This window comes from Zeugodacus cucurbitae, chromosome 6 (assembly GCF_028554725.1).
Source record: "Zeugodacus cucurbitae isolate PBARC_wt_2022May chromosome 6, idZeuCucr1.2, whole genome shotgun sequence".
Taxonomy (NCBI): domain Eukaryota; kingdom Metazoa; phylum Arthropoda; class Insecta; order Diptera; family Tephritidae; genus Zeugodacus; species Zeugodacus cucurbitae.
In genome coordinates, this window is record NC_071671.1 from 10470594 (window position 1) to 10482719 (window position 12126).

General features: G+C 36.8%; 1 protein-coding gene across 2 annotated transcripts; it reads right to left on the reverse strand.

Moving 5' to 3' along the window:
- Nucleotides 1-2044: 2044 nt before the first annotated feature.
- Nucleotides 2045-10288, reverse strand: LOC105210931 (uncharacterized). 2 transcript variants are annotated; one of them, XM_029039464.2, is made up of 4 exons: nucleotides 9393-10288; nucleotides 4910-5101; nucleotides 4583-4853; nucleotides 2045-4519 (listed from the first exon to the last, which is right to left on the reverse strand). In XM_029039464.2, the coding sequence occupies exons 1-4, from the start codon at nucleotides 9577-9579 to the stop codon at nucleotides 4327-4329; spliced, it is 843 nt and encodes a 280-aa protein (XP_028895297.1). In that variant the 5' UTR covers nucleotides 9580-10288; the 3' UTR covers nucleotides 2045-4326. The 2 variants fall into 2 exon arrangements, with proteins under 2 accessions (XP_028895297.1, XP_011180440.1); XM_011182138.2 differs by having other exon boundaries at nucleotides 2046-4519; nucleotides 4910-5113; nucleotides 9492-10282.
- Nucleotides 10289-12126: the final 1838 nt, after the last annotated feature.

A 12126-nucleotide genomic window follows, 5' to 3' on the forward strand; every position in this document is an offset into this window, starting at 1 on the left:
ACATCCTTACAAAATCAAATTGACGCAAGAACTGAAGCCGCTTGACCACCAGAATCGTCGTATGTTCGTGAATTGGGCTGAGCAACAACTCGAAAATGATCCGGCCTTTCATCGAAAAATCATCTTCAGCGATGAGGCTCACTTCTGGTTGAATGGCTTCGGCAATAAGTAAAATATGCGGTATTGGTCACGCAGCAATCCACACGTACTCCATGAGTCACAATTGCATTCCGAAAAAAATACGGTTTGGTGCGGTTGATGGACCGTACTTCTTCCGTGTTGATCAAGACCGGCACGTTACTGTGAATGGGAATCTTTACCGGTCAATGATAACCGAATATTTTTGGCCTGAATTAGATGATATGGACTTGGAAAATGTGTGGTTCCAACAGGACGGCGCCACAAGCCGCACAGCGAATGTCACAATTGAGTTATTGAAAACTAAGGTTGGTGAACGTTGACCCAGTCAAGTGGCCGCCTGGGTAGTGCGATTTGACGACGATAAACTTTTTCCTGTGGGGCTACGTCAAGTCTATGGTGGAACTTCGTACTAATATCGATTGCCTCGTATCTGCCGATTTTTGCTTGAAACCCGTCGAAAATTGGGTTCAGCGTCCGGACTTCTGCAAGCGTACACGTGGGGGCCATGCAAAAGGAATCGACTTCCATACATAATGGTATCGAATGTACTTTCACAGGAATAAATAATTTCATTGAGTGTTCTTATGGAAAAACCCTTTACTGCCGTTAAGTTTCAAATCACTCCGGTAAAAGTCTATCTCTTCTTTTTTTCTAAAATTCATACATCGTCAGGGGAAATACATGAGCTTTGTTCTAAGTACTCCAAACATATATTCACTTATAAATATGTATATCTCTACAGGTGAGACGCGAAAAACATATGCTGCCTCGAAAGGAGTGCTTATTATACTATAATGATAAACCAATGCATAAAACCTCATACACCTCCAAACGATGCTTAAGTGTGAAAATATTCACCGCATAAGTGCAGTTGAAGAGTTAAAGGATGTAGTGAGCAGCTGCAGGACGACAGCTTTTATCCCTAATAGTCCTTTATTACACGACAATAATGACAACAAACGAGCGAAGAAGAAGCCTTAAAATGGCACACATACACGCACTCATACACACCTTTCCAGCTATATGTATGTTGCACGAGTGTTTCTGGCACTGCACATCCTGCTAACATGCCTCTTTGTGAGCAAGGACTAAAGAAGAGTGCATTCATGTTGCATGCATCCTTTTGCAAATGCCAACAAATTGTTTTGTTGTTGCTTTATTTATATTTGCATATGCATAAGCAGCATGCAACCGTACCAATTGCAGCGTGCCACACGGCACACATTCACTTTTCCACCGCTTTGTGTGCTCTAATTTGCACTTGAATGTGTTGGCGTGGCAGGATGCGCCTGCAACGGGGCACAGCTGGAAGAAATGGAGTGCGAAGAAGTGCAGGAGTCACAGAGGCATACAGTGTGCTGCATGAATATGCCCCACATTCGCACTTGGCTGGGTTGTGTGTTGCAAGCATTGCAGTGGAAATTGCATGCCACTTCATCAAGGACCTTCCGAGTGTGCTAGGTCAGGCAGCCAGCAAGGGCGTCTGCCGCATAGGCTCGTGTGTGCTGCACGTATCCTTGCTGCAGCATGAGCATTGTATGCAAGTGCATATTCATTATTTACGCTCGAGTGGCAGCACTTATGAGCCTGATTCTTGATTTACAATTTTCTACACCATTATTTTTGCTTTGCTTTGCCACTTTTGCACTGGGAAAATGTTCACACTTCAATGGCAAGACAAAAAGGGTGCAATCGCATTCTTAGTCCATCACCTTGTTGCATTGAGCGCATGCAACAGGCGGCGCTGCATTGCGCTTTTGTAAATTTTTATCATTTATTCCATATCCTCTTCAGTGTGGGTTCCTTTGTATGCATGAGAGAGATGAATGTTTATTGGCTTCTTGGTGGTTTTTATTAAGTCATACTCAGGATTTTTATTTAATATTTATTTATGATTTTGTATAATAATGTATTTGTTGAGTCTGTGTAGTAAGCTTATTACTAGACTAAGTTTAAGGAAATATAGATAGTTTATATATAAGTATATTCATATAAGTATGTATATGTAACAGTAATATATCAATGAAATAAATTAAATATTGTTTAAGGTTACTAATAAAGTTTAAAGCTGATAAAAATGTGTTCCAATTCGAACAAAGTTTAGACACAACACCATATTTAACCAAAAACTGCATATAATTTAATTTTACTTTGCATTAGAAATCCATAGGGAGTCAACTCTGACTCTACTCATATCAAAAATATATTTATCCATCCCTAAAAATTTCACTTTATGATGTTTGTGTTTAAATAAGCGTAGCATACATTTAGGGTCTGTACTATATCAATCTGTCCTGTTATCAAGCAAACAGTCGGCGCATTCGCGTCTTGCCTCTCACGTCACTGTTGACAGTCATAACTTCGATATACCTGGGATACAGTATCAACAACACCAAAAATGTCAGCCTCGAAATCCAGCACAGAATCACTCTTGCCAACAGGTGCTACTTTGGACTGAGTATGGTCCTTAGAACATTGACAACGGCGAATACCGCAGACGATGGAACGATGAGTTGTACGAGTTATACGACGACATTGACATAATTCAGCGAATAAAAAGACATCGGCTACGCTGGCTAGGTCATGTTGTCCGAATGGACGAAAACACTGCAGCTCTGAAAGTGTTCGATGCAGTATCCGCCGGAGGAAGCCGAGGAAGGGGAAATCCTCTACTCCGTTGGAGGGACCAGGTGGAGAGCGACCTGGTTACACTTGAAATCTCCAACTGGCGTCGAACTGCGAAGGAAAGAGTGGAGTGGCGCGCTATAACCGGCTTAACGGTTCAACGCCAATCACATACATCACATACTATATCGATCTAACCAACCAACCTACGATTCTTTCGAGGCGATTTTTTCATCTTTTTTCCTAACTTTTTGTGAAACCTTTCACTCTAGACAAATTAACAAAGGACTAATTTGAATGATAAAATTTAAATTTATGAGTTTCCATGTCTTTGATATCGCATGACTATCCTCCCAAAGTCATGCAGGTTTCAGATCTGAGGTCACGGATCCCGTTTGGACAGCTGGACCGTTAGTCTTGTTTGACAATAATACAACAACTCCTAAGTATCGAAGATAAGACCCTTATACATATATCGACGAAGCGATAAATTTGTTCAGTGGAGAATGCGACCCGTTACTAAAGGTATAATACTGCGCTGTTTCAATCTCAGTCGGTCTCAGTGGATGAGAACTTGGAAACATTTAAAATTAGCACCACAAATAAATTTTTATATCAATATTTAAGGAAGAGAAATCATAAATCGAAAATGAGTTCTTGAAGGAGATCTCTGCAAGAATCTGGAAACCAACTGACAGACCTAGCTACTCACTCACATAGAAGGTCTCACTTTAATGAAATATCTTTAATTTTTACTTAGAAGAACCCAAAAAAGTGATCTTTTGAAAGAGTAAAATCTATAGTGAACTGAGCCAATCCGCTCTTATCAGTCAATCCAGAATATATCCCTACTTCATTTTCATTTTGCTGTTTGTCTATGAACTACTTGAGCTCAATTTTTACAATAGATGGTGGTTGGCAGTGTTGGTAGTCAGAACGCTATCCACTGTAGGAGGATGTAAGCAAATTTTTATTGATTCTCTGTAAATGGCTTTTAAATTTTACATTCCAAACCTGACCTGTCAAATGCTGACAGTATCGCATACAATATATGTGATAGTCCTGTTCTACCTTAGCTGGAATTTTTGTGGTCAATTCCATTGTTATGTGATCTCAACTTATTGGGATCGGTAAGTTTTAAATCATAAGGTTGGTTGACAATTTTGTTGATGAAGATCTTTCTCAGAGAACTATAGTTCTAACGTAATAGTTATGAATGCGTTTGTGATATGTATACTTTATGGAATTGGTTGCTCTAGGCATTTAATGATATAAAGATCCGAATTTATAAAATTAAAGTTGTTTCTATATAGATTGTTTTCACTCTTCGGGTTCGCAGAACTTTTTTACCAGCTGAAAACGGTCGATTGTTGTACTGTATATGTTGTAATGTATATGTATTGTAGTATATGAAAGCTTGGAAAAAACATGCGTTTCGTGCTTGTGGTGTTGTAGTGTAAAATAATTTAGTCGTAAAGCTAATTAATTAGATATAAAATAATAGATAATTTAAGATAAGTTTATCAGTCATAAAGAATGGCATATAATTATGTCTGCGGATTAGGGCTGAACTTTCGAGCGTATAACTTTAGTCAGGCGCACGTGTCTTCTTCTGCGCACAACATTCTCATCATATTCCTCGATATCATCATCGCCATCATCAATATCCACGTCTGTGGGATGCACCGGGTAACCATCTTCAGGTTTAACAATTTTCACACCCTTATCGCCGAAGAGCAGACAATCGAAGTTGCTAAAAATAATAATTATAATTATACAATTGTTTGCTAAGTTGCTTATCACCTTTCATACTCACCGCTCGAATAGTTCGTAACCTTGAAATGAGCCCGACAAATACATGCAGACATGCATATTGCGACCCACAAACCAGATATCATGGAACTGTATGCAAGCTCGCGCAAAGTTGAAACGTGGCGGACGGAAGCAGAATGGCGGTGGGTTCTGACCGGAGACTTTGCGCTTGAACCACACATTATTGTTAACACGCATGCGCAACTCGAAAGAGAATTCTTCTGGTCGATATACGACCTCCGTACAGCTATTCAAGCCGATTACAGAGAGGAATCCTAAGAGTGATTTATAATAAGTGTTGTAGAATAAATTTCGAACATTTTCAACTCACCAGCACAGCATTTGCATATACCCTTGTCACAGGTGCATGGAATGCGGCTTACTAGATTATTAATCGTAATATTTGGCAAGGATATCTGCCGGGACTGCTCCTCGAAAGCCAGCTGGTTGAGACGATAGTTTAATTGGCCCAATTGCTTGGCTGCTTCGTAGGCAATATCTTCATTGGAGTCTTCATAGCGACGTTGTTTTCGAGCTAAATGTTTGTGTTGGTACATAAGTATTGTAAAAGATTTGCTTTCTTTTCTTCAAATTTAGAAGTTATTCTACTTTGGTATAAGTTTTAGTTGTTATAAAGACCAGGAAGGATTGATGTATAGTGCTTTCGACCACCAGTTCCAGGTTACCACTAATTATATACAAAATCACTACCAAACCACTAAGATCTCGGCAAAAAAACCTGATCCTACGAAAAATATTTTTTCCTCAGGAAACATCTCTAGTACTCAAGTCTAGCGTTTGTTTTCAAATAGTCAATGTTTTAAACTTTTTAGAATCTGCTTTCGTTAGAACATGGTTCAGCCGGGTCTTCAGCTAGCTATACTCATTTGCATTCTGATTTATATATATGTACATGCGTTTGTATGTATCTTACGGCTTGAACTCACTTTCTTTGGAAAACTTTGTGACCGTAAAGACACTTGTCACTTGTTTTATGATCCTCATTAACTGTCTATTATACTTAGAATTGCTAATCGCCATGTACCGTATGTACGAATGTGCTCGTATGTGGTGTAACGACTAGTATATGGAGACCAAAGCCACAATCTAAGTTGACAAACGTGTTCAATTACATATTTACATACATTGTTTGAAATCTGCAAATTCATAAATGCACATTCTAACGACCGCTTTGAAACGGGTTCATAAGACTCTTACACGCTTATATAAACAATCTCACATATGTAAGTCAATATGCAAAGGTGTATTCAAATGGCGAAAGCACTTTTGCGTGTTGCATGCTTTCTAAAAATGATTGTCGCAAATTCTGGTATAAGTTGTTCAAAACACCAATAGCAAATTATTTTTTATAATAATCGGTTTGTTAGGCATCTGATGTGAAGTTAATATATTGTTGTTCTAGTTATACTCTACCCTATCAAAGTAAACTTGAACTTGAGTGGTAAGATTTTAGACAATATGTCACGTCAATAAATATCGAAGATTCTAAATTTTAAAAGATCTAGATCCCCTTATGTAATGTTCTTTCACAAAGCAGCCGTTTCATCGTTTTTTTAATCGTTTATAATCGACAATTTGTGCCTCGAGCTGCCCCAAATATAAAGATACTATTGATTTCACATCAATAACACCAACAATGTCAGCTTCGAAATCTGATCTAACAGGATCACTCTTGCCAACAGGTGCTACTTTAGACTGAGTAGGCAATTGAAAAGTAAAGGCCTATCTCGACGAACCAAAACCAAACTCTACAAGTCCCTCATCATCCCCATCCTGCTTTATGGTGCTGAAACTTGGATAAGGCGGCACTAAGATTTTTCGGGAGAAGGGTTTTGTGGAATATTTATGGACAGTACCCGGTGGAAGCAGAGAAAGACCTCCACTCCGTTGGAAAGATAAGGTGGAAAGCGACCTGGTTCAGCTTGGTATTTCCAATTGGCGCCGAATCGTGCTATTATTGATGTCACTATTATTATATTATCAGAGATCTCGAGTGGCCGAATTCCTTCCAATAATGCCGACACAATATTTCTTTATGCTCACGTTTTCAATGGAACGCTTTGAGAAGTTTTAAGTAGTATACAATTAGGTCTTCATAACCGGAGCGGACCTGAACTTATATGCGACCAATGACTGTCAACTTCTTTATCTCAAGAAAATATGTTTGCAGTTGGAAAGTAGCCGTTTGGTGGATTAATTCAAACTCTTTGCATCAGACTTTGAAGCTTTTATGTTCATACAAAGTCTTACATTAATGTTGCAGTAGAGCAAATGTTTGCTGTTGGGTGTGTCCTAAGAGAAATTTATTGTTTACATCAATAATGACCTCTCAGTTATGTGGAAATGCAATATCCCACTTTTAATGATAAAACTTAAAGCAGACACTAATTTGAATTTTTGTTTTTGATTTATGATAAACTAACTGTTTCCAATTTTATCTCAATTCGCTGACACATTTCAATAGGTGATGATACGAAGTTTATGCTTTTTTTGTATGCCTAATTAAGCTTCAGTTTAGGAGCGGGGATATACTGTCCGGAGTTAGGTGTAAGGCAGCTTTTTAAACTTCCGAACCACTGCAGTATTTTTTAAGCGGAGGTGTTTGCTATTGGGTAAAGTCGCAGAGCTAGCCCTCAATACAGCAGCCGGCTACTCCAAAGTCAAAATCTACGAGACAGTCAAGCAGCAATCAAGGGAACAACCTCGGTTTGCATTTCGACCAAAAGTGTTTTGGATACCAGGGAAAGTGGAGAGTGGAGAGAGTTGCTAGGAACACGTGTCTTCACTTCTACTGGGTGCCAGGACATAGAGGCATTGAAGTAAAACTGTCTTCCGGAAACGCTACCGACATTGGCAAATCCATGCACTGTCTTTACGATGATCTGGACAGGGGCATGACAAATATAATCCTAACACGTTGGACAAATATACTGGGGTGTAAAACCGCTAAAGCCATGTGTAAAATGGTAGAGCAGAGGTACACCAAACTCATACTGTCACTCGATAGAAGGGACTATATGAGTTTGGTGGGAATACTCACAGGCCACTGTCTGGTGGCGGCACATGCCTACACAATGGGACTTACAGATCGATATGACTGCAGGAAATGTCAAGAGCAAGGTGCAACAGAAACAATGAAGCATCTCCTGTGCACCTGCCCTGCATTGTCAAGGCAACGACTTCGCTTCTTGGGGGCCCCACAATATGAGAATCTGGAAGAGGTATCGAAAGTGAAGCCACAAAAACTTTTAAAATTCGCGTCAAACGCGGGTTGACTACTCCTCGTGGACAATGTGACGGCACTCCATCTGGTATCGCAGAGGACCAAAATAGGTCTATGTGTGGCGTATTGGCCTACCAGTATAACCTAACCTAACCTAACCTAAGGTTCAGTTTTATATTGTAATAAGGTGAATATAGTATTAATAATATAGGAATCAAAGATTTTCGAGACGTGGAAATAATATTTGATTCAGGATTATTGACGAAAGAAATGTTGTGAATTTAATATATAAATAAATGTTTTTTAAAATAGAACAAAAAAAAAACTTAAAAAAAAATACTTTTCGAAATACTTAAATAAACATAAAAGCAATAGAAAGGAATGTTTTTTTCAATAATTGCAAAAAACTGGTATAATTTTTTTTAAATAATTGAAGAAAAATATATTTATTTTTTGGCCTTTTTGGAAAATTTTAATACGCTTATATTTTTTAATATTGAAGAAAAAAACTTTTAAAATACTTAAAAAAAATATTTTGTCAATTATTATAGATTGTTTTAAATTTTTTTATTATTTTATTATATTTTGAAAACTAGGCTTTTTAATCATCTCTAAAATATAAAATATAGATAAATTCAATTGGCACGTTCGATGATTTTTTTCTATTCTGGTGTAAAAATCTTTCAAGATAGCTTTCCAAATAGTAGCACTATGCCTACGAACTTAAATCGCAATACAATTACTCAGAAATTATTTGCATAGCGGTAAAGGGTCCCTCAACCAAAATAAATAAGTATAATAAAATTTTAATGAAATAAAAAATTAAAAGTTTTATTATAGAGTTTTTTGAAAAAAAATATATACATATAATTTTTTTTAATATCAAAAATAAAGAAAAGAAAATAATATTCACAAGAACTAATTGAATATACATTATACATATGTTAGATAAAATATTGCACTGAATATAAATTGTGTAAAAAAAATAAAAAAATTTCAAATTAAAAATTAAATAATAAAAAAATCGGATATAAAAAAATATGAACAACTAAAAAGATTAACCAATAACACTTTACATAAAAGGTTTAAGCACACGAACTGTAAAACATAAACTTAAATACACAATTTTACATAAACTTAAGAGATAAAGCTTAAAAATATTTATTAAAATGTATCACACAAAAACCTTGCTTACAGTTTTAAATATCTAAAATATATATTTACATATAAAAACATTAAAATAGTACTAAAATTGAGTTATCAAGACCGGAGATTGTACATAAAAAACTAAAATATTAAAAAGTTAGCTTTTACAGATTTAAACATTTCATAAAAATATCCCACTTTAATAGTAAAAATTTATATTATATACATAATAATAAAATAATTCATTAAACACTGATAGTAAATCACACGAAAAAAGTGAGTGAGTAAATTACTGTTAACAAACAAGAACCCAAAACATATTAACAACAAAAAATAAGAAAAATAAAAATAAAACAAAAACGAATAAAAAAAAATAATAATAAAACCAATAAAAACGAAAGTTAGTTCGAGACTTAAGTTAGATAAATATTTACAAAACGATAAAACAGCGTCATCGCATAGGGATTGACGAAATTCATTAGTAAATAATAAAAATACGACATGAGATATGTATGAGTCTTACTGCCGGTGGGATCGGAGCGTACAACGGCGAGCAGCGATGCGGCGCAGAGCAGATAGAAGATGAAGCGAGGATGCGCTGTTGAAGGCATTTTGGCGGTCAAGTATTTCAGACACAATTTTATTTTTAGTTTTTGAATAATTTCTTTTTTAACTCTGAATTTCACTTTTACGATTTTTAGTTTTTATTTTGGCTTTTTACTGCACAATTTGCGAATCAATTTCACGCTTAACACATATTTTACACGCGTACACGTAGTTATTTTGGCATTAACCGTAGTTCAACGCAATTTAATTGCAAATAAATTTCACAAAAAAAAAGAAAAACAAAACACAACAGAGAGTTCAAAAAACAAGAGTGACCAGCGCCCACTTGTGCACTTGTTGAACGCGAGCAAACTTTCGCTTTCGATAAGCGATCGATGTTTTGGCCAGTGATTGACTGCTTTTATGCGCTGCGCATGCGCAAAACAGCCAGCGAGTCTATGCTAATTAAAAGTGCCCAGATAAGTGGGCTCACAAATGAACGGCGGCTAAAAGCAGCTGCTGTTGGGCGTCCAGGTGATTGCTGCCACAATAATATCCCCGCAGGCGTTTCCGTACTACACTTTCCTTTTCTTAGTTTAAGTAGCGCACAATGGTCTAACTGGCCTCTTCTGGCTACTTTGCGGCGCTTGTTGACTAAACACTGTGTTGAGCTGAGCTGATCGGAGCTGTGTGTGAGTTTTCGATTTGTACGCGATCACTACCGTTCGTGCTAATGGCCAAAAGCCAACTGAGTTGTGAGCTCACGCACAAAACGGTAGCACACCTCTTAGCGCCCGGGCTCGAAAGAAAAAAGTCAATAAAACCGAAACAAGCCGCCGACAGCGTCGGCGCAAACCTGCTACGCTGTCGCGCAAAGCAATTACGGCAAAATCACTCAGTTTTAATTTCTTTTCAACACCTCTTTCTCTTGCGCTTGTCTGCGCGGTATCTCCAGCCGCTGCCAACACTTGTAGATCAGCACCGCCGGCCAGCGGCCCACCTCGCTGGACACGCGTATCTGCCGGCGGCTGTTGCTCGCCCGTTGTTTGGCGACAGTTTACATCGCGCTGTCTTTCCGCTCACCCCCCGTGCTCACTCCACTGCGGCGTCCATGATATCGGTATGGCTTATCACAACAGCAGTTTTGGCGTCGAAAACCAGTATTTTTGGAACAACAAAGCTCTGGCTTACAACAACTCGCTTACAACGTTGCGTGTTTGCATTTCATTTTCTCTTAAATCATTGTTTTTGTTTTCTCTGAGGCTATCACATTTTTGCTCGATCATTCGGCACCTCTCTACAGTCCATCGGTCATTATGTCGCGCTAGTTTAAATAGTCTATCTGTTTGGTTTGTTGTTGTAATCTATTTATCAAGTCAAGTAGATGAGTGTGTTCACAGTGTTGAGCAAATAAATATCACCAAACAAGAGTTTTATAAACTAACAAACTCTTTTAGAAATGTTAATGAGACATGCTAACTGAATTACTGTGTGTTTAAAAGTAAAAGAGGGTTCAACGATCGCTTTCGTTAAGTTTACATTTCGAGAATTTTAACATTCATATTTTATTCGCTGTAAGAGATCCTCAATATTAACTACAGTTGACCTATACATTCACTTTCTTACCTACACTCCGAGAGCACGATTAAGAATATGATAGATTTTTGCTAAATTATCTCTTAATATGAAATATATATATATTCAATTTGAGATGGGACAAAAAATCGAGAGGACTTAGATACAGGATTAATATATAGTTTTTATACCCAGAGCTTTTGAATTTGCTTAGCTTTATTAGTCATAAAATTTATATACACTTGAACTTCCATAACTCGAACTTCTATAACTCGAAGTTCTTCAAAAATCGAACTCTTCAATTCGCGATAGAAGTCAAATGTCACACAAATTACCTTCCGTAACCCAGAAGTCTCTCAAACTCGAAGTTTTTTGTGGATTATGGTGATGCAAGTTAGGGAAGTTCAACTGTAGTTTCTTTTCAGGACAATATAATTTTAAGAAAAGAAGCATAGACCGTTTCTATAACTGCAATGGATTTTTATTAATTTATAACTAATCTCATCCGCCAATATTCTCTCTAACATCTCACAACCCTCATTCAGTTTAAAAAGGTTCCTTTAAACACAAATCACCAAAGAAAGCTGATGCATGATGAGATCTGTAAAAAAATATTGGACATTGAAAATATAATTACCAAGACTGAAGTTTTCTTCTGAGACCAAAGATGAAGATGAAACGAATATATATTATTTTACACAGCACTGTACACTTCACACTACATTTTGTGAGTTATTAATTGAGGAATTTATATACATATGTATATGTGGCATGTTCTGGAAAAATATTGATGGTTACTTTCTGATCTGTCTGATCTTCAAAACAATAGTATTGGATATTAATAAACTCTTGTTTGATGGCATCGTGGAAAATTACTACGTTGAATTCTGTATAATTAAATATATCCTTAATGAGTTAGAGAGGATATTGATGGGTACTTTAATCTCATGTTATGGTATCTACAAATATCAATAAAATCTTGAGCTATAGAAGAAACTGAGTTTGCTTAGGATTAAAGGCTACGCTTTTTTTAATTA